We start from the raw sequence: 19,691 nt of genomic DNA, 5'->3' as shown, positions 1-19,691 counted from the left end.
CATCTTAGCCGTGGCTACACAGTTAAAGAAAACTCCTCCCCCTCTTCCCATCATTTCTTCACTGGGTAAGTCCTCAGCGGGGAATGGGACCCCACGAGCCCTTCTCTTCTACAAAGTGTCGGCAAGGCCAGTCTTGTGAGGATCCTGTGCAAGAATTCACAGCTGGTACTCAGGAGGCGGAGGCAGGCAGATCAGTGTGAGTTCGAGGCCAGCCTGGTCTACAAAGCGAGTCCAGGACAGCCAAGCTCACACAAAGAAACTCTGTCTCAAAAAACCAAAAAAAGAAAAAAAGAATTCACAGCCACTGAAAGCTCAAGACTCATGGCCTGTCCAGAAGTCATTGTTCCCTGTGGCCCCCTCACGCTTCCTCTGAGCCTTAGAGGTGGGGAAGGTGTGTGTGTGTGTTTATAGATGTCTTGGTTATGGCTGGTTATCCAACCGTCATTTATTCTTTGGGGGTTTTGGGGGTTGTTTTGTTTCATTGATTTTTCAAGACAGGGTTTCTCTGTGCAGACTTGGCTGTCCTAAACTCACTTTGTAGACCAGGCTGGCCTCGAACTCACAGTGTTCCACCTGCCTCTGCCTGCCAAGTGCTGGGATTAAAGGCATGGGCCACCACGCCTGGCTTTTATTCTTTGTATTTTAACCATTTATAAAAATCCCTGCACACACCACTTGGCCACTGCGGCGGGGAAAGTTTCTCTGACCAAAGTTGAAGATACACTGTTCTACACGTAAGCAGGGTTCCAGCCGTGTCAGATCCTTGTATCAGTAGCTTCCCCCACTAGGACCTGTGACTTCCTCAGCCAGTGGCTACTGTGTGGTTTTGTGGTATAAGGTGTGACTCCCCTTCTGTGGTAGAGGCATGAGATCCAGTCAGAAAACAGTTGGCCACCCTATAAAGCACCGCTATGACGTGGAGGGTTTGCTTGTCTTTCCTGGTCCGAGGGCTCACAGCTGATTAAGGAGCCGCTGTTGATTCTCCCCGGCAGCTTTCACTTTCAATGAGCTTTCCAGTCCCATGAGTCTTAGTCAGCAGGGAAAAAGCTAAAACCTTCTAGCCAAGTTCCAGATTGAATCCTTTATGTCCCGTGGCCACTTGGATATTTGTTTAATAACATGGTTTCTGGAAACATTACCTACCCAGACAGATGGATCTCCATTCAAACGTTTTTCTTTTTTCTTTTTAAATTTTTTTTATTTTTTGGTTTTTTGAGACAGGGTTTCTCTATGTAGCCTTGGCTGTCCTGGACTCACTGTGTAGACCAGGCTGGCCTCAAACTCACAGCCATCTGCCTGCCTCTGCCTCCCAAATGCTGGGATTAAAGGTGTGTGCTACCATGTTCGGCTCTCAAACTTTTAAAAGTGTTTTTTGTTATTGTTGTTGTTGTTTTGTTTTGTTTTGTTTTGGAGATAAGGTTTCTCTGTGTTAGCCTTGGCTGTCTTGGACTCACTTTGTAGACCAGGCTGGCCTTGAACTCACAGCATCCGCCTGCCTCTGCTTCCTAAGTGCTGGGATTAAAGGCATGCGCCACCATGCCCAGCAGTGTTTTTTGGTTTTTTGGTTTGTTTGTTTTTTTTAAATTAACAAATAAAGTATAACTTTCTTATGGCTTTTAAAAAAATATTATTTACTTATTTGTTTTGTTGCGGCCAGGGGCATGTGCGATGCACATTATGTAGAGAAAAAGGACAACCTCCCAGGAGCCGGAGCTCCTTTCCTGTTACATACGTTCCTGGAATTGAGTTCTGGTCGTCAGGCTTGGCACCAAGCTCCTTTCCCCGCTGACACACCTACCCGCTGACGCACCTACCCGCTGACACACCTACCCGCTGACACACCTACCCGCTGACACACCTACCCGCTGACACACCTACCCGCTGACACACCTACCCGCTGACACACCTACCCGCTGACACACCTACCCGCTGACACACCTACCCGCTGACACACACACCTACCCGCTGACACACACACCTACCCGCTGACACACCTACCCGCTGACACACACACCTACCCGCTGACGCACCTACCCGCTGACACACCTACCCGCTGACACACCTACCCGCTGACACACCTACCCGCTGACACACCTAAGTTATAACAGCTCGTCCCAACCCCTCCCTCGCTGCCGAGCCTCTTTTCTGTCGACTGTAATTTCCCCAAGAATACCCAATAAATACCACAAACCAGGCATGCCTATCTCAAAAAACCAAAAAAACCAAAAAAACCCAAAAAAATGAAGTTAGAGCCAGCCTCTTTTTTTACACTGGAGTGCTGATGTTTTTGTTAGAGGCTTAGCCATATCGCCCCCCACTTCTGGTTTCTTCACAGCTGTTGGCAGCTGTCTCCTTATACCCTGTCCCTGTGCCCTTCAGGTCTAGCCTTGTCCCCCACACCAAACACATCGGAAATGAGTGTTCAATAAACACAACAAACCTGCTGTCTTGGCCACAAACTCTCCCAGCATTCCTCAGCTCCCCCAGCCCCCTTTCTCAGCTACCCACTGCAGAAGCTGGGCTGCCTGTCCCTCCATCCCAGTTCCCTTCCCGCCTCCCCGGTGTCCTCTTCTTCCAGGGTTGAAAGCCATCTGGGGAGTGAGTGACTGGACTGTGTTTTGGGCAGCGCTTCCTGGCCCTGCCACTGGTGCAGGCTGGCTGCGTCTGTGCTGTTGTTGGAGTCCCATCAAAGCCAGTCCTCCTCTTCCTGGTTCAAATTCAGGTTGTCTGCTAGTATTCTCAAGTGTCGGCGTCAGAGCCAGACAGCTATGCTCCTGCTCCTGGGGATGAGCGCCAGAGATGACATTTCTGTAATCAGTTCCCAAGCAAAATATCAGAGGGTTCATCACACCACAATTGCACAACCCTGGGGGGGGGCACATAAGGCCTGTTACCGAGGCAAAGGCGGATGAGTCAGTGCAGCTGGCCCCGGGCCTCTGACTCCAGAGAGCTCATTCCATTGCCTTCCTTCTTGTCCTCCTCATGTAGGCCTGCCCTTAAAAGAATAGTGTGTGGGGCTGAGATGGCTCAGGCCTTAAAGCCAAGTTTCTATACAGGCAAGAGGACCTGAGTTTAGATCACCATAATTCAGGTAAATACTGGGTCGGCACAGCAGCCTGTCTGTAATTCCAGCCTCAGAAAGCACAACTAGGGGATCTCCCCGCCCCAACCACCCCCCCACCCCGCCCCACACCGCATCCCCAGCAAACTGCCTAGGAAGACAAGCTATGATAGAGGGGGATTCTGGGCTTGATTGAAGGACCCTTAAGAGACTAAGGTGGCTGGACACGGTGACACAAGCCTGTAATCCCAGCACTAGGGGAGGCAGAGGCAGGCAGATCTCTGTGCGTTCGAGGCCAGCCTGGTTTACAAAGTGATTCCAGGACAGCTAAGGCCACACAGAGAAACCCTCTCTCAAAAAAACAAAAACAACAACAAAAAAAAAAAACAGAGAGGCTGGGCGTGGTGGCGCACACCTTTGATCCCAGCACTTTGGAGGCAGAAGCAGGCAGATCACTGTGAGTTCAAGCCCAGCCTGGTCTACAAAGTGAGTCCAGGACAGCCAAGGCTACACAGAGAAACCCTCTCTCAAAAAAAAAAAAAAAAAAAAAAAGAACCAAAAAATAAAAACAGAGAGAGGCTGGGCATGGTGGCACACACCTTTAATCCCAGCACTTCGGAGGCAGAGGCAGGCAGATAGCCATGAGTTCAAGACCAGCCTGGTCTACAAAGTAAGTCCAGGACAGCTAAGGCTACACAGAGAAACCCTGTCTCAAAAAAACAAAAACAAAAAAAAAAAAAGGAAAGAAAAAAAAAAACAGAGAGAGAGAGACAGACAGACAGAGACAGAGAGAGAAAGAGACAGAAACCAAGGTAGGGGCTTGGGGATTTAGCTCAGAGGTAGAGCACTTGTCTAGAAAGTGCACAAAGCCCTGACTTCAGTCCTCAGTTCTGGTGGCTGAGCCGTACAAAATAATAAGAGGCCATTTTCTTTTCTTTTTTGGTTTTTCAAGACAGCGTTTCTCTGTGTAGCCTTGGCTGTCCTGAACTCACTTTGTAGACCAGGCTGGCCCCCAACTCACAGCGATCCACCTGCCTCTGCCCTTTAGTGTTGGGATTAAAGGCGTGCGCTATCACGCCCAGCCCAAGCCACTTTCAAATCCTGCTCTTACATGATAGGTTAGAGGGGACAGAAAAGTTGCCCTTTAAGCTGATTGGCTGGGGGAACAGGGCTAAGTGAAATGACCAGGGCCAGATACCTCAGGAGGGAATTTTTTGTATGTTCTGGTCACTGTGACCTAAAGTTCTGGTTGGTTGGCCCTGGGGGCAAGTTCCTAGGAATGGTTACTAACTGTGTGTTTGTGGCTGTCCCTGGAAACTCCGTGTGTGTGTGTGTGTGTGTGTGTGTGTGTGTGTGTGTGTGTGCGCGCGCGCGCGCGCGCGCGCGCGCGCGCGGCAAGTTCTCAGGCCCTGAACACAAAATGGCGTTGATTTGGTCTCTACACCCTTTTGTTTATTTGTTTTTGTTTTGTTTTGTTTTTTCAAGACAGGGTCTCTCTGTGTAGCCTTGGCTGTTCTGCACTCGCTTTGTAGACCAGGTTGGCCTTGAACTCACAGTGATCCACCTGCCTCTGTCTCCTGAGTGCTGGGATTAAAGGTGTGTGCCACCACGCCCGGCTTTCTACACCCTTTTATACTAGTGATGTTTTTGAGAAATTTCTCCAGTGGTACTGTAGTTAATCTCGTCAATGTGAATTGAGAGACAGCTAAGAAGTTGATAAAATACATCTGTTAGTATGTCTATGGGGGGCTTTCCAGAGCTAGAACATGAACTGGATTCAAAACATGAATGTGTATTAAGATATGTAGAACTGGGGCCTGGAGAGATGGCTCAGCAGTTAAGAGCACTGACTGCTCTTCCAGAGGACCCCGGGTTCAATCCCAAGCACCCACATGACAGCTCACAACTGTCTGTAACTCCAGGATCTGACACTCTCACACAGACATACATGCAGGTGAAACACCAATGCACATGAAATAAAAAATAAATACATTTTTAAAAAAGATGTGCAGAACTGAGAGCAGTAAGAGGGGGTGAACCCCTGAGGATGTGATTTGAAGGTTTTGTTTGTTGGTTGGCTTTGTAAGACAGTCTCATTAAGTAGCTCTGGCTGTCCTGCAGCTCACTATGTAGACCAGGCCCATGGAGGATATTATCATTTAATCCACCATAGTTTTATTTTTTAAATGTACGTATGTACTGTGTACTGGGTTTAATTAGTGCTGGGATCAAAGGTGTGCACCGCTGTGCCAGGTGCCTTACATCAGGACCCAGACACGGAGCTGGGTCAGAGAGCTTGTTGCTTTTCTTCTTAGCACGGTCATGGTGGATACGTCTCTTTTATCTGCCTGCCTCTGCCTCCTCAAGTGCTGGGATTACAGACGTGAGCTACCATGCTCGGCTGAAATAATGAAAAACTTAACTAAAGTTTTAAATTGCAAATATTGATAGGTGCAATACACATCATTTATTGGAACACTCCGTGTTTTTCAACAGTGTAGAATCCAGCGACCAACAGGTTTGATACCCATTGATCTACAGTATCACTTAAAAAAAAAGATTTATTTATTTATTATGTATACAATGCACATCAGATCACATTATAGATGGTTGTGAGCCACCATGTGGTTGCTGGGAATTGAACTCATGACCTCTGGAAGAGCAGTCAGTGCTCTTTAATCGCTGAGCCATCTCTCCATGCCCCTCACTTTTTTTTTTTTTAAGATTTATTTATTGTGTATACAGTGCTCTGCCTACTTGTACACCTGCAGGCCAGAAGAGGGCATCAGATCTCATTATAGATGGTTGTGAACCACCATGTGGTTGCTGGGGAATTGAACTCAGGACCTCTGGAAGAGCAGTCAGTGCTCTTAACCGCTGAGCCATCTCTCCAGCCCTGCAATATCACTTTTAAATGGTTGAACTAACCCATTCGCCTAGTGTATCATAACATAATGCTGAGAATAAGATTCTTAAAATTAAGTTTGTGTAGACCCTTATTTTCTTAGGATAGTTTTCAGGAGTGCTTTATTTAATGTGTGTGTGTACATGTGCATGGCTGATGTGTGAGGGACCCTATCAACTCTATTTTTAAAATAGTGTGTGCATGTGCATGTATGTGCATACATGTGCACCCAAATATGTGTATGTGCACTTGAGCGCATGTGTGCATACATGTATATGCATGTGTGTATGTGTGTCTGTCTGTGTTCTTGCTGTGGCATATATGTGAGTATATATATATGTGTACTTGTGTGTGCGTGCATGAGTGTGCTTGCATGTGTGCATGTCTGTGTTCCTGACTTGGCACATGTGTGGAGATCAGAGGGTGATTTGCAGGAATTGGTTCTCTACTTCCACCCTGTGGATCTTGAGGCTTGAACTTGTGTCCTGAGGTTTGGCAGCAGGTGCCGTCTGCTTCTAATAACTTCTAGCAAGCTGCCTCCCATCCATAATCCAAAATACTTGCTATACAGTTCTTTATCTGGGCCAAATCTTCCATCCACGCCAGCTACATGCTTTTCTTCCACCCAACCCATGGCAGCCTTCTCCTCTCTCCTGTCTTCTTCCCAGAATTCCTCTCCCTCTCTCCAAGCCACACCTATCTTACCTGCCCTGCCCAGGTAGGATGGCTTTTTATTTATTAGCATCAAAATATATCAGACCATCCCTCAACACCAAGGGAAGTGGAAATCACTTAAGACACTTCCTAGGTTAAGGACTTGACACTAGGCCTTGTCCCCAAAGTTGGAGGGCCATGTGGGTTCCAAGTAAGGGGCTCTGGAATATTGCTGGAAAAGCAATTTCCTAGGTTGTGGTAAATAACTAAATGAAATTATAGATTGTTGTATAAATGAATGAAAATAATCCCAGTCGTGAGTCAGGCCTTTAATCCCAGCACTGGGAGGCAGAGGCAGGCAGATCTCTGTGAGTTCAAGGGCAGCCTGGTCTACAAAGTGAGTCCAGGACAGCCAAGGCTACATAGAGAAACCCTGTCTGGAAAAATAAATAAATAAATAAAATAAAATGACCCTGTCTCTTATGTCTAGCATCAGCCCTGTTTTACTCATCTGCCCTGTGCCTCGTTCTTCCATCCATTAAAGACGACAAAACAGCGCTCTCTAAGGAACTAAAGCGCAGGCACATCTGCGGGCGCCAGAGGCAAGCCGCCCAACAGGTGGCAGCAGACCGGACGGCTCGGGGGCGGGGCCCAGGCCCGGGCGCACACACCTGGGGGCGTGGTTAGAGGGCGTGTCCACCCCAGGAGGCGTGGCCTGCGGGCCGGCGGGGGCGGGGGAGCGGCCGGGAACGGCGCGGGCCTGTGTGTTGGCGGCGCCGGGGCTCGCGGGAGCTGCTCGGAGGCTCGGCCCGGGAGGAGGCCGCTGCCACGGTGAGCGGGCGCGGGCGGGAGGGCGAGCGGGCGGGCGGGCGAGCGGGAGGCTTCCAGGCCAGGCCGCGGCGCTCGGCGGGGAGCGGGCGCCGGGAGGCCCGAGCGGCGAGGACAAAGGGCCGCCGTGCCCGCCACTGCCGCCTCCCGGACCCCAGGTGTGAGGCTCCGGGTCCGGGCGCCTCCCTCCGAGGAGCCCCGGCATCACCTGGGTCCCGGGAGGACGCCGCGGGCAGCTGGACCGGGGGTCGGGGGGCGCTGCCCAGGGGGCCCCGCGGCGAGCGACTGAGGGGCGCACCAGCTGTGGGCGAGACTCCCCCAGACACGGACGGCTGTGTCCGTGGCGGGGAGCGGGCGAGAAAATCGGATTACTAACGGTCTCCCGCGGAATGTGCTGTGCCCGGGGTCAGGAGCGCCAGGACTTTGTTTCAAAACTGAGTCATACCCCATACAAAGAGCCTTCTCATAATTTTGTAACCAGCGGGGTCCACTTTTTAACCCTCCCTACATCAGAATTGCATTTTATTGTTCTGAACGGATTTATTTTTATTATTATTTTTTAAAGTGTGTGTGTGTGTGTGTGCGTGTGTGTGCGCGGACACACTTCCGTCCTGGTGCTGCTAGGGGCCAGAAGAGGGCATTGGAATCCCGGAGCCGGAGTTACGGGCAGTTGTGCCCTGCCAGTGTGGGTGCTGGGAACTTGATGAAGTCAAGTCCTCCACAGGAGCAGCAAGTGCTGTTAAAACATCAAGCCTTCTCTCCAGCCCCTTGTTTTTAGTTTTTAATTTATGTAATTTGGAAGTAAAGCTGGCCTGCAATTCATTATCTGCCTGCCTTGTTTGCCAAATTGCTGGCATCACTGGCATGTCTCCCCAGGGCTAGCTAGTATTTATTTAAATTGATTTTATTGGGAATCTGTGTTTTAGCCTTAAGAAATTATATCTTTTAATTTCAATTTTATTTTGGGGTGTGTGTGTGCTCACACACCTGTGCCATGGTGTGTATGTCAAAGGACAACATTGGAGGGAGGTATTTCTCTTCCTGTTAGAGTTTGAGGGATAGAATGTAGGTTTCCTTTTTCTTTTCCTTTTTTTTGTTGTTTGTTTGTTTTTAGAGACATGGTTTCTCTGTGGAGGCTTGGCTGTCCTGATTTCACTTTGTAGACCAAGCTGGCCTCAAATCCACACAGGCTGCCTCTGCCTTCCTGAGTACTGGGCTTACAGGTGAGGACCGCAACACCTGGCTTACCCACAATTCCTAATGCAATTCAGACTTTACTGGCCTTTGTTATTGGTGCATTTATTTGAATGATTGTGGCGGGAGAATGACCCGGCGCCTCTCTCTGACGTACTTTACTAACAAAGTGAGATAATAATTACAGTAATTCTTATTTACAGTTTTACTCTGACACTAAGCTTTTAGAAATTGAAGCTGGAAACCTTGCTTCACACAGACAAGGCCCTGGGTTCCGTCTCCGGCAGCACATGTGTGCACAGATACTGGGAACTTCAAAGGTGCTCTAAAATAATACAGTGTTAGTGTTTTTAAAGATGGGTTATTTTTTGTTTGTTTGTATTTTGAGACAGGGTTTGGCTGTCCTGGACTCGCTTTGTAGACCAGGCTGGCTTCGAACTCACAGCGATCCGCCTGCCTCTGCTCCCTGGTGCTGGGATTACAGGCGTGCGCCACCACTGCCTGGCCAGTATTATTAGTTCTTAAACGAGCCTCAAGTTAAATACTAAAATTGAACTTAAAGAAGAAGTGAAGTTGAGATTTGGAATAGGAGCAGTACAGTTGGTGATGCCTTCAGATTGCTAGGGCCTTAGCCCTGTTCACGGCGTGATCTCCTCCTCCCATCTGAGCAGCATAGGCTCACTGTTAAAGATGGCCGCCCAGGGCTGAATTTTTGGATGTGTCAGTAATGGTAGAGGGTGTTCTTCAAATGATCCCTCAAGGTTTTTCCATTGCAAGCAACTAAATGTTTGGTGTTTCCTGTGTTTGTTTTTGTTTTAATTTGTAACCTACCACTTGCCTTTGAATTAAAGTTCTTGTTTGTTTGGTCTTCGTGTTTAGCTTCCTGGGAGCTACTGAGTGACTTGTTTGAAGAATCATGAAGTCCCACTGTGTGGTGCTAGCTCTAGGCTCCCTGCTGGTCCTGATGTGTGTCCCTGGGTCACAGAGCTGTAACAAAGCACTATGTGCCAGCGACGTGAGCAAGTGCCTCATTCAGGTGGGTTTAAAGGGACTTGTTAGTGCTGGAACACGCAGTGGGCGGGCAGATACTGTGGAGATAGTCAGAGCGTTGGGTCTGAGGGACTGCAGTCTGGGATGTATCTGTGTGGCTGGGTTCCATCCAACCGAGCTCGGGTTCCGGAAGCTCAGCCTGGAGGATGCTGTTGTACTGTATAAGCAGCTGTTATGGGCGATGAGTGCGCAGGTGTCTATAATCTAGCTTATATGGCAGAGGCTTAATAACTATATTTAGCCAACGTTTAGCCTGCCAATTAATAGGCAAATTGTTACATATAATGTATTGTTTTTTGCTTGCTGTGTAACAGACTATAGCAAAACCCAGCAGCTGCAGGAAAAACACATCATCCGGTGCAGTGCTGAGGGGCACTCTGGCAAGCAGTGTGGCTGGGAGGGTCTGGCTCGGGGTTGCTCGGGTTGCAGGCAGGTTGTTGGCTGGGATTATAGACTCCCTCCAGGCATTTGGAAATTATCCAATGGAAGCGAGGCGACCAGCGGAGTTAGCTCTCACTCCTGAGGCAGAAGGTGACTGTAGGTCATTTGGTGAGGTTCCTGTAGCTAGGAAGGAGCTGTGGATCTGGTCTGTTCCTGAGTCCTAAGCCCATGGCTTTCCACCAGCACACTGGTTACTGCTCTCCATGCCGTGCTGACAGGTGGAGACCGGCACAGCTCCTCTTTCCTCCCATCCCATCAGCACTCTGTCCTCGGAGGCCTCCGTGCTAGCTATTGGCTTAAGACATTTAGTTATTATGCATGCAGGTTGAAATGTGTGAGATGTTTATGGACAAAAGTGGTTTACATTTAAAAATTTTTAGAAAGCAGATGTGGTGGCCCACGTCTGTACTCCCAGCAGAGGCAGGAGGTTCTCTGTGAGTTTGAGGCCAGCCTGGTCTATAAAGAGAGTTCCAGGACAGCCAGGGCTACACAGAGAAACACTGTCTGGAAAAACAAAGCAAACAAACAAAAAATTTTAGAACTGCATAAAATATATGCAAATGTATTTCATATATGTATGTGTGTGAAATTACCTTGGAACTTAAAGACAAAACATACTTAGGTTTCATGTCTGCCTTGCTTTGCCTGAGAGTGATCTTATGCAGTATTTTTAGCGTGGCTGTTTTTACTGCAGCTCCTCCTCGTCTGTCAGAGGTGGAATTTTCCGCTTATGATGTCATGCCAGTGTTGAGGAAGTTTTACAGTTTTGAGCCTTTTATACTGCACATTTAGGATGACGCAGCCTGTGCTGGGTTTCCATATGGAGTGTAAATTAGCTAACTTTGGCTGTAATTCTCACTTGAGCGTGCAATCATAAGTATCTTTGTAGATCAAAGGTTGTTTGTGCCTGTGCCTAATGTTTCCTGCTCTTCCTTAGTAATCTGGCTGCATTAATCTCGTGCCTTTACTTGCCTTTCAAATCAGACATTTAGCTAGAGAAATTTGTTATTGACTGATTCTAGCTTCATGTCTTCTTTCCTCTGTGTGTGTGTGTGTGTGTGTGTGTGTTGATTTAGAGGGCCTTGTTTTCTTAGTGTCCTCCATACTCTCTGGCTCTTTCATACTTTCCTCCTCTTTCTCAGGATTCAGTTCCCTGAGCCCTGAGGGTGGGATTTTTGTTTTTGTTTTTTTTTTTGGAGGGGTTGTTGAGATAGGGTTTCTCTGAGTAGCCTTAGTTGTCCTAGACTCGCTTTGTAGACCAGGCTGGCCTCGAACTCTCATTGATCTGCCTGCCTCTGCTCCCGAGTGCTGAGATTACCAGTGGGTGCTGCCGCCGCCACACCTGGAGGGGTTGGATGAACACATCTCAGACAGGGCTCGAAGTTTTCTCTCTCTCTCTCTGTCTCTCTCTCTCTCTCTGTCTCTCTGTCTCTGTCTGTCTGTGTCTGTCTGTCTGTCTGTCTCTGTCTCTCTCTCTGTCTCTCTCTCTGTCTCTCTCTCTCTCTCTCTCTCTCTCTCTCTCGTAGCTGTGGTTCTCTGTGTTGGTTCTCCTTGGCTGCAGGAGAAAACTTCTCTGTTGATGGCTGAGCAAGGCCCTGGGTTACTATGCGCAGGATGGTATTTTTCTAGTTTCATCCATTTACCTGTGAATTTCTTTTCTTTTCTTTCCTTCTTTCTTTTTTTCCCTTTCTTTCTTTCTTTCTTTCTTTCTTTCTTTCTTTCTTTCTTTCTTTCTTTTTACCAGCAGAGTAATACTCCATTGTAGAAATGTATCACATTTTCTTTCTCTGTTCATCTATTGAGGGACATCTTCATTGTCTCCATTATGAATAGCACAGCAGTAGGTATGGTTGAGCAGGTGCCCTGGTGGAGGATGAACTGCCCCTGCGTGTATGCCCAAGAGTGGGATAGCTGGATTTATTTTTTTGGTTTTTTTTTTTTTTTGAGACGGGGTTTCTCTGTGTAGCCTTGGCTGCCCTGGACTCGCGTTGTAGACCAGGCTGGCCTCGAACTCACAGAGATCCACCTGCCTCTGCCTCCCCCAGTGCTGCGATTACAGGTGTGCACCACCGTGCCTGGCTCTTTTCTTCAAGTCTTAAAGTTTTTATCATACACGTAAGTCTTTCACTTGATTAATTAGAGTTACCCCAAGATATTTTATATTGTTTGAGGCTATTGTGAAATATGTTGTTCCCTGGTTTCTTTCTCAGTCGACTTGTCATTTGTATATAGGAGTGCTACTGCTGACTTCTGTGAGTGTTTATCAGCTGTAAGAGTTTCTTGGTGGAATTTTAGGGTCTCTTATGTATACTGTCATATCATCTGCAAATAAATATACTTGGACTTCTTATTTGTATCCTCTTGATCTTCTTCATTTGTCTTACCCACCTGGCTAAGACTTCACATATTATACTGAATAGTTCTGGGGAGAGTGGACAGCCTTGTCTTGTTCCTGATTTTAGTGGAATTTCTTTGAACTTTTCTCCATATAAGTTGATGTTGACTGTGGGTGTGCCATAAATTGCTTTTATAATGTATATCCATGTATCCCTGATCTCTCCTGGACTTTCATCATAAAGGAGTATTGCATTTTGCCAAAGGCTTTTTCTGCATCTAATGAGATGATCATGTGGTTTTTGTTTTTCAATTTGTCCATATGGTGGATTACACTGACAGATTTTCATATGTTGAACCATCCCTGCATCTCTGGGATGAAGCCTACTTGATCATGGTGAATGATCTTCTTGGATTTATTTTGCAAGTATTTATTGAGAAACAAATCTATGTTCATAAGGGAACTTGGTTTGTAATTCTCAGTTGGGTCTTTGTGTGGCTTGGGTGTCAGGGTAACTGTGGCCTCATGAGACTGACTGGACACTGTTTCTTCTGTTTTAATTTGTGGAGTAATTTGAGGAGTGTTGGCATCGATGGCTCTTTGAAAGTGTGGTAGGATTCTGTGTCACAGCCATCATGCCCTCGGCTTTAGTTTTGTTGACTGATCGACTGCTTCTATTTCGCTTGTGGTTATAGGCCTATCTAGGTTGTTAATCTGATCTTGGTTTATTGCTGATGAATGGTACTTATTGAGAAAATCACCCATTTCTTTTAGATTTTCCAATTTGGTGGAGTACAGGTTTTTAAAGTACATCCTTAGGAGTCTCTGGGGTGTCTTGCTATGCCCCCCTTTCATTCCTAGTTCTGTCTGTTTGAATGGCTCTTTTTCCTTGTAGTTAATTTGGATAAAGGTTGGTCAGTCTCACTGATTTTCTTTGAAAAACAAAAATAAAAAACCTCTTTGTTGCATTGATTTTTTTTTTGTATTATTGTCTTTTTGTTTTGTTTTGTTTTTTTGGTTTTTTGAGACAGGGTTTCTCTGTGTAGCCTTGGCTGTCCTAGACTTACTTTGTAGACCAGGCTGGCCTTGAACTCACAGGGATCCAAGTGCTGGGATTAAAGGTGTGCGCCACCACGCTTGGCTGTGTTTTTGTTTTTTGTTAGTATTGATTTTAGCCCTGAGATTGATTATTTCTTGCCATCTACTCCTTTTGGGCATGATGTCTTCTTTTTGTTCTATAGCTTTCAGCTGTTTCAGCTGTTAAGTAGCCATTTAGTGCTATGAACCTGCCTCTTAGAACCACCTTCATGTGCTCCACAAGTTTGGGTGTGTTGTGAATTTATTTTCATTCAATTCTAGAAAGTCTTTCATTTCTCTCCTAATTTCTGTCTTGGCCTATTTTTCATGCAGTAGTGAGATGTTCAATTTCCATGAGTTTGAAAGGCTCCTGTTGTTTCTGTTGTTGTTGACAACCAGTTTTAATCCATGGTGGTCAGACAGGGTGCAGGGTGTTAATTCAGTTTTCTTGTAATTGTTGAGACTTGCTTTGTGTGAGAGTATGTGGTCAGTCTTGGAGAAGGTTCCCTGAGGTGCAGAGAATAATGTGTATTCTTTGTGTTTGGGTGACGTGTCCTGAAGTTCTAGTAGGCCCTCTTGGTTTATGATGTATGCTCCAGCATTTCTCTGTGTAGTTTTTGTCTGGGTGACCTGCCTGTTGGTAAGAGTGGAGTATTGCAGTCTCCCACTCTCAGCGTGTGAGGGCTAATATGAGACTTAAGCTGTAGTAATATTTCTTTTTTGAACTTGGATACCCTTGTGTTTGTAAGAAGAGAAAGCTGTTATTACCCTCAAAGGCTGCTTGTTTAAAAAATTTTTAGTTTTAAAAACTAGACCAGTGTAATGGCTAAAGTCTGAAGCAGAAGGATTGCTTTGCATTTGAGTCTAGCCTGGGCTACAGAGTGAAACGGTACCTCACACAACCAGAAATGGCCTTTGTCGGCCTTTCCACATCTGTGTTCTCCTCCGCAGTGGCCCCTTTGGCCATTATATTTTTGTAGCCTTGGAAGTATCACTGTTTTTATACCCACCCCTACCCCCAAAACACTTTTTACTAAATAGTCAAATAGTAAAGAAGACTGTGTAACTATAAACAGAAAAGCAAAGGGAAGTCACCTAATAAAGGTTTGGATGCGTTCATTCACTCATTTGTTCATGCACACGCTGGCTGTGTTACTGGTCTGGACAGTGGTGATCTGGGATGCTCTGTTGGCCACTGAGATGAAGTGCTGCTCATAGCTGAGCCCTCTCACTGTGGCTGGCCAGTGACTGCTGCCCTCCTCAACACCCCCATCCTGCCAGTGCTGAGAACACACTGTACTCCTGAACCTGTGTTCTACGCTGGGTGCAGGGGGATAGCTGATCTCTGCTCCACCCGGCCAGGACACCTGAAGGCTAGAACTTTCAGAAAGCAGTGCTGGATACTTGAATTTCCTGTGATAACGATTGCTTGGTTGGTGTGTGTGTGTGTGTGTGTGTGTGTGTGTGTTTTGTTTGTTTGTTTGTTTGGAGACAGGGTCTCACTATGTAGCCCTGGGTGTCCTGGAACTCACTTTATAGACCAGGCTGCCCTCTGACTCACAGAGATCCATCTGCCTCTACCTCCCAAGTGCTGGGGTTAAAGTTACCACCACACCTGCTCCAAATCTCTATTTTTCTGGCTGGATTCAGTAGGAATTAACCAAATGAAGCTCTTGAGCCTTTGTTTGTTCCCTTGTTTTTCTTTTGAGTTAGAGTCTCCTGTAGCTCAAATGGGTGTGACCTGGTCATGTTAGTGCTAAATTCCTGGCAGCTGGCCTCTGTCCATCCCCCAGGGTGGGCGCATTATGGCGGGGTAGGACTACACATGACTGAGCCCATGCAATGTGTGAGTGAAAGGTTGGTTTTCAAATTGTATTTAATCCTGACTGCATTTTAAATAGCTACGCGTAGCTAGTGGTTACTGTTTAGAGCTATATCTCCCCTCCAACCTGTGGGGGTCCAGTGGCCCTGCCACACGGGTCGCATATCAGATAGCCTGTATATCAGATATTTATATTACTACTCATAACAGTAGCAAAATTACAGTTATGAATCAGCGATGCAGATAATTTTATGTTGGGGCCACCACACCATAAGGAGTACATTAAAGGGTTGCAGCGTTGGGAAGGGCGAGACCCCTGGGCGGTGGCCTACTTCTGTGCACAGTCTTCCCTCCTCTCCCTTTCTCCTCATCTCTCTGTCTCCGCTGGAGTTGTGTCCCTCCTGACTTCACAGCCTTGTTCTCTCTAGCAAGGAGGCTTGAAGCTAGCTAGCATCTTTCTGTCAGGATGCCTCTGCCCTCCGAGATACATGTCCATGTGCAGGAGCCAGAAAAGCTGAATTGCACCTTGTCAGGGAGCCTGTGGATGGGAGCTCAGCTGTGCAGTGACTCCGCTGCTGAAGAGATCTCAGCCTCTCCTAGTTCTGTACAGCTCTAAAGAAAGAAAACAGCTGTTACACACACAGTAAATGAAAAGAATATGAATGCCTGGAGTGCAGCCTTTAGTCCCAGTGCTCGGGAGGCAGAGACAGGTGGATCCTGTGAGTTCAAGGCCAGCCTGGTCTACAAAGCCAAGGCTGCACAGAGAAACCCTGTCTGGGAAAACCAAAAAAAGAAAAAAAGAAAGAAAGAAAGAATATGAACTCTGATCCAGACTGTCCACATTAAAACCCCCTACATTTGCTGGATGTATAATGAAGGGAAAACGAATTGCTCTCTTGGTGCCTTAGTTTCCTATGTACCTACCTGAGTGGTTGACGGCAAGGGTGAAGTCTTTTGAGCAGTGCCTGGTACTGATGAGTTGGGGCAGTTAGCACCAGCCTGTGTTTGTTTATTTACAAGTGTACTCTAGAGCTGACCGTCCCTAAAGGCACCTCTGCTTCCGTCGGCGTGTAGCATTATGGTTATGTTAGCACTGACTGTAGTCACGTGGGCCCGTTTCCCTTCTTGAGTGGCTGGTTTCCATAGCTTACCTCATTTGTCTGTTTTCAATTCCATTTTGTCTCCCAAATGGAGCTTTTGGTTTTGATACTCCAAAGCTGAAAAGCAGGTTATGGCACTGGAACCTTACATTATTGCATTCCTGAGCTAGTCACTATTTCTTGGATCCCATGTTTTGTCATTTAAAATGTGTTCCTTCATTTGTTGTAATGTGCCTTTAAGCCTTCCAATAGGCTGTGTGGGAAGTAACCTCCTGGGTCCTATATTCCTGAAAATCGACTTTTTCTGATTGTATGCCTGGATGATGGATTTCTCAGTATCATATTTTATGTTTTAAAACCGTTTCATGAGTCTGCTGGAATCCTATCTTGCTAGGAAGAAGTCTGGTGCTGGTTTATTCCTTCTTCCCTATGAGCAATTGTTTAGTTATTTATTTTTGAAACTTTTAGTAGAGTATCTGTCTTAGTCGGTGTTCTGTTGCTATGAATTGACACCATGTCCAAGGCAACTTAGAAAAGAAAGCATTTAGTGAGGTCTTGCTCACAGTTTTGGAGGGTGAGTCCCTGGCCGCCATGGCAGGGAGCATGGCAGGGAGAGGCAGGCATGGCGCTGGAGCAGTGGCTGAGAGCTCACATCTGATCAGCAAGTAGGAGGCAGAGAGAGACCCGACCTCATGTAGGCTTTGAAGCCTCCAAGCCCACCTCTAGTGACACGCCTCCACCCACAAGGCCACGCCTCCTAATCCTCCCCAAGCTGACTTGACAACTAGGAAGCAAGTACTGAAGCACGTGAGCCTATGGGCCCCGTTTTTGTTCGACCTGCCACTGCACCCTCGCCCTGACGTTTTTATTGGCTGTAAGCCTAGCTTTTAACGGCTGAGCCATCTCTCCAGCCCTACCCTGACATTTTGAAATGCAAACAGCTGAGTCTAGATACTTGTATACCTTGTGAATTTTTTCAAGGAGAGTCAGTTTTGAGCATGTACATAGCCTTGATTGCTGTAGGTTTGTAGTAGTGTGACCTTGTTCTTTTTAAGATTTTTTGCGAACTGGGTGTGGTGGCACACGGCTTTAATCCCAGCACTTGGGAGGCAGAGTCAGTTGGATCTCTGTGAGTTCAAGGCCAGCCTCCTCTGCAAAGTGAGTCCAAGAGAGCTAAGGCTACACAGAAAAACCCTGTCTTGAAAAACAACAAGTAGTAAAATAAATAAATAAAAATGTTTTAAAAAGAGAGAGAGAAAAAAGAAAAATCCCTCAAAGGTATACCCAGCCACTTATTATAAAAAATGAAAATCCCAACCATTTGATTTTACCAAAGACGACTCAGGAGCCAGAAGCTGGGATGAAGAAAACGTGCTAGCTCAGAGAGGCAGAGAACGTACCCAGCTGACCTTCCTATTCAGAACACGTCTCAGAGGAAGAAGCCCAAAAAGCTCACTAGCTCCTGAAAGCCCAGGAGAAAAACCAAAAAACTAAAAGCCAAAGACCTGGCTAGCTCTTCCTCTTAGCCACATTGTCTTAAATACCCCTCAACTCAAAGTCCCTCCTACTCTTAATCCCTATTAGCTGGTTTCTTGCTTTGCCTCTTGACCTAGGGTTAACGTAATTAAATCCTGTGTACAGAAAACAGAAAGCTCTTGGATTAAAGGTGTGTGCTAGGGCTCAACCACACCAAACAAGCAACAGGTTTTTACAGTTCACAATCTCGGGGTTCACAATGGGGTCAAATATCCTGCAACCGCCACATGGGTTTTAGTTAATTCTAGATGTAGTCAAGTTGACAACCAAAACGGACCATCACAGCTACCATTCTTCTTGCTTTGTCATCGATTAATATCCCGCGCTGTGGCTGTACGTTCTTGGCAGTGTTAGGTGAGAGCTCTTGTTGCTCTGCAGCATTTGTCTTGGGTAGTCACTGTTTCAGTAGAATTGAAGTGGACTGTCATGATTGCATGTTTCATTTGCAACTCCCTGGGCTGGGCATACAGCTCAGAGAAAGCACACGTGTCTAGCATGATAGGAGGCCCTGGGTTCCCCATCATTGAAAACACACAATTTTATTTAACTATCTGCAGACCTTCTTCAGAAATTGTCTCTTAAAGACTTTTGTTCCTTATTCAATCCAGTTGTTTATTGGCTTGGTTTTTTGAAACAGGTTTCTCTGTGTAGTCTGGCTGTCCTGGACTCGCTTTGTAAGCCAGGCTGCCCTCAAACTCAGAGATCCACCTGCTTCTGCCTCCTGAGGGCTAGGATTAAAGGCGTGTGCCTCCACGCCCAGCCTTTAGTCCAGGTTTTTATTTATGAGTTTGTGTTCTTTTTATGTCTTGGGTAGCACTCTTTAGTAGGCAGTTTTTCACATGTATTTCTCTTAGACTATGGTTCGTCATCTTATTCTGGGATGTCTTATGCAGAACAGAAGCTTCACGTTCCAGTGAAGCTCAGTTTGTGAATTATTTCTTTCATAGACTGCGGCTTTGGGGCTGTCCCTCACTCATGTTCTCATAAGGGATATATTAGATTTGTAAATCGGTTTGTGAAAGATGACATTTAATAATATTGGTTTATGAACTCATCTTTTATTTAGATTTTCTTGCATTTCTTTTAACTATTTATGCATATTTGTAGCTTTTAAGTATACTAAGCATTCATCTTTTAAGAAATGACTTTCATCTGGGCATGGTGATGTATGCCTTTAATCCAGGTGGATCTCTATGAGTTTAAGGCCAGCATGGTCTACAGAGTGCGTTCCAGGACAGCCAGAGCTATACAGAGAAGCCCTGTCTTGGAAAACCGAAAAATAAAAAATAAAATAAATTACTTCCATGTGTATAGGTGTTTTGCCTGCATGTATGTCTGTACTTCATATGCATTTCTAGTGCCCACAGAGGCCCAAGAAGGGAGTCAGACCCCCTGGGCTTGGAGTTACAGAAAGCTGTGAGCTGCCATGTGGGTGCTGGGCATGGTGCCTGGGTCCTTGGGAAGAGCTTGATGTCTAGGGCTCTTCACTGCTGAGCCGTCCCTCCAGCCGTCAAGATGTTCTTTCAGCAGCTGACCACCTTGCAAAAGTTAAGCACTGTCACAGCCTTGCTTCTCTGTGCAGCACACTGAGCTAACATTGCAGACCAGTTTCTGTGGTCTGCAGAGTACGAGGCACGCTGCCAACCTAGGTGCTGGTCATAACCTTTCTAACTCACCTAGTAACATGC

At 46.5% G+C, this 19,691-nt stretch overlaps 1 protein-coding gene across 1 annotated transcript in view; it reads left to right on the top strand.

Annotated features, from left to right (window-relative positions):
- Window positions 1-7,317: 7,317 nt before the first annotated feature.
- TWSG1 (twisted gastrulation BMP signaling modulator 1) overlaps window positions 7,318-19,691 on the top strand; it is a 38,155-nt gene continuing 25,781 nt past the window's right edge. The window contains exons 1-2 of the mRNA XM_084778182.1: window positions 7,318-7,451; window positions 9,522-9,678. Coding sequence (XP_084634308.1) covers window positions 9,559-9,678 — 120 coding nt within the window. The 5' untranslated portion in view covers window positions 7,318-7,451; window positions 9,522-9,558. The remainder of the gene's footprint in view (window positions 7,452-9,521; window positions 9,679-19,691) is intronic.

This window comes from Acomys minous, assembly GCF_964271855.1.
Source record: "Acomys minous genome assembly, chromosome: 4".
Taxonomy (NCBI): Eukaryota; Metazoa; Chordata; class Mammalia; order Rodentia; family Muridae; genus Acomys; species Acomys minous.
Note: the sequence above shows the minus strand (reverse complement) of the source record. Positions and strands in the feature narration are given on the sequence as shown.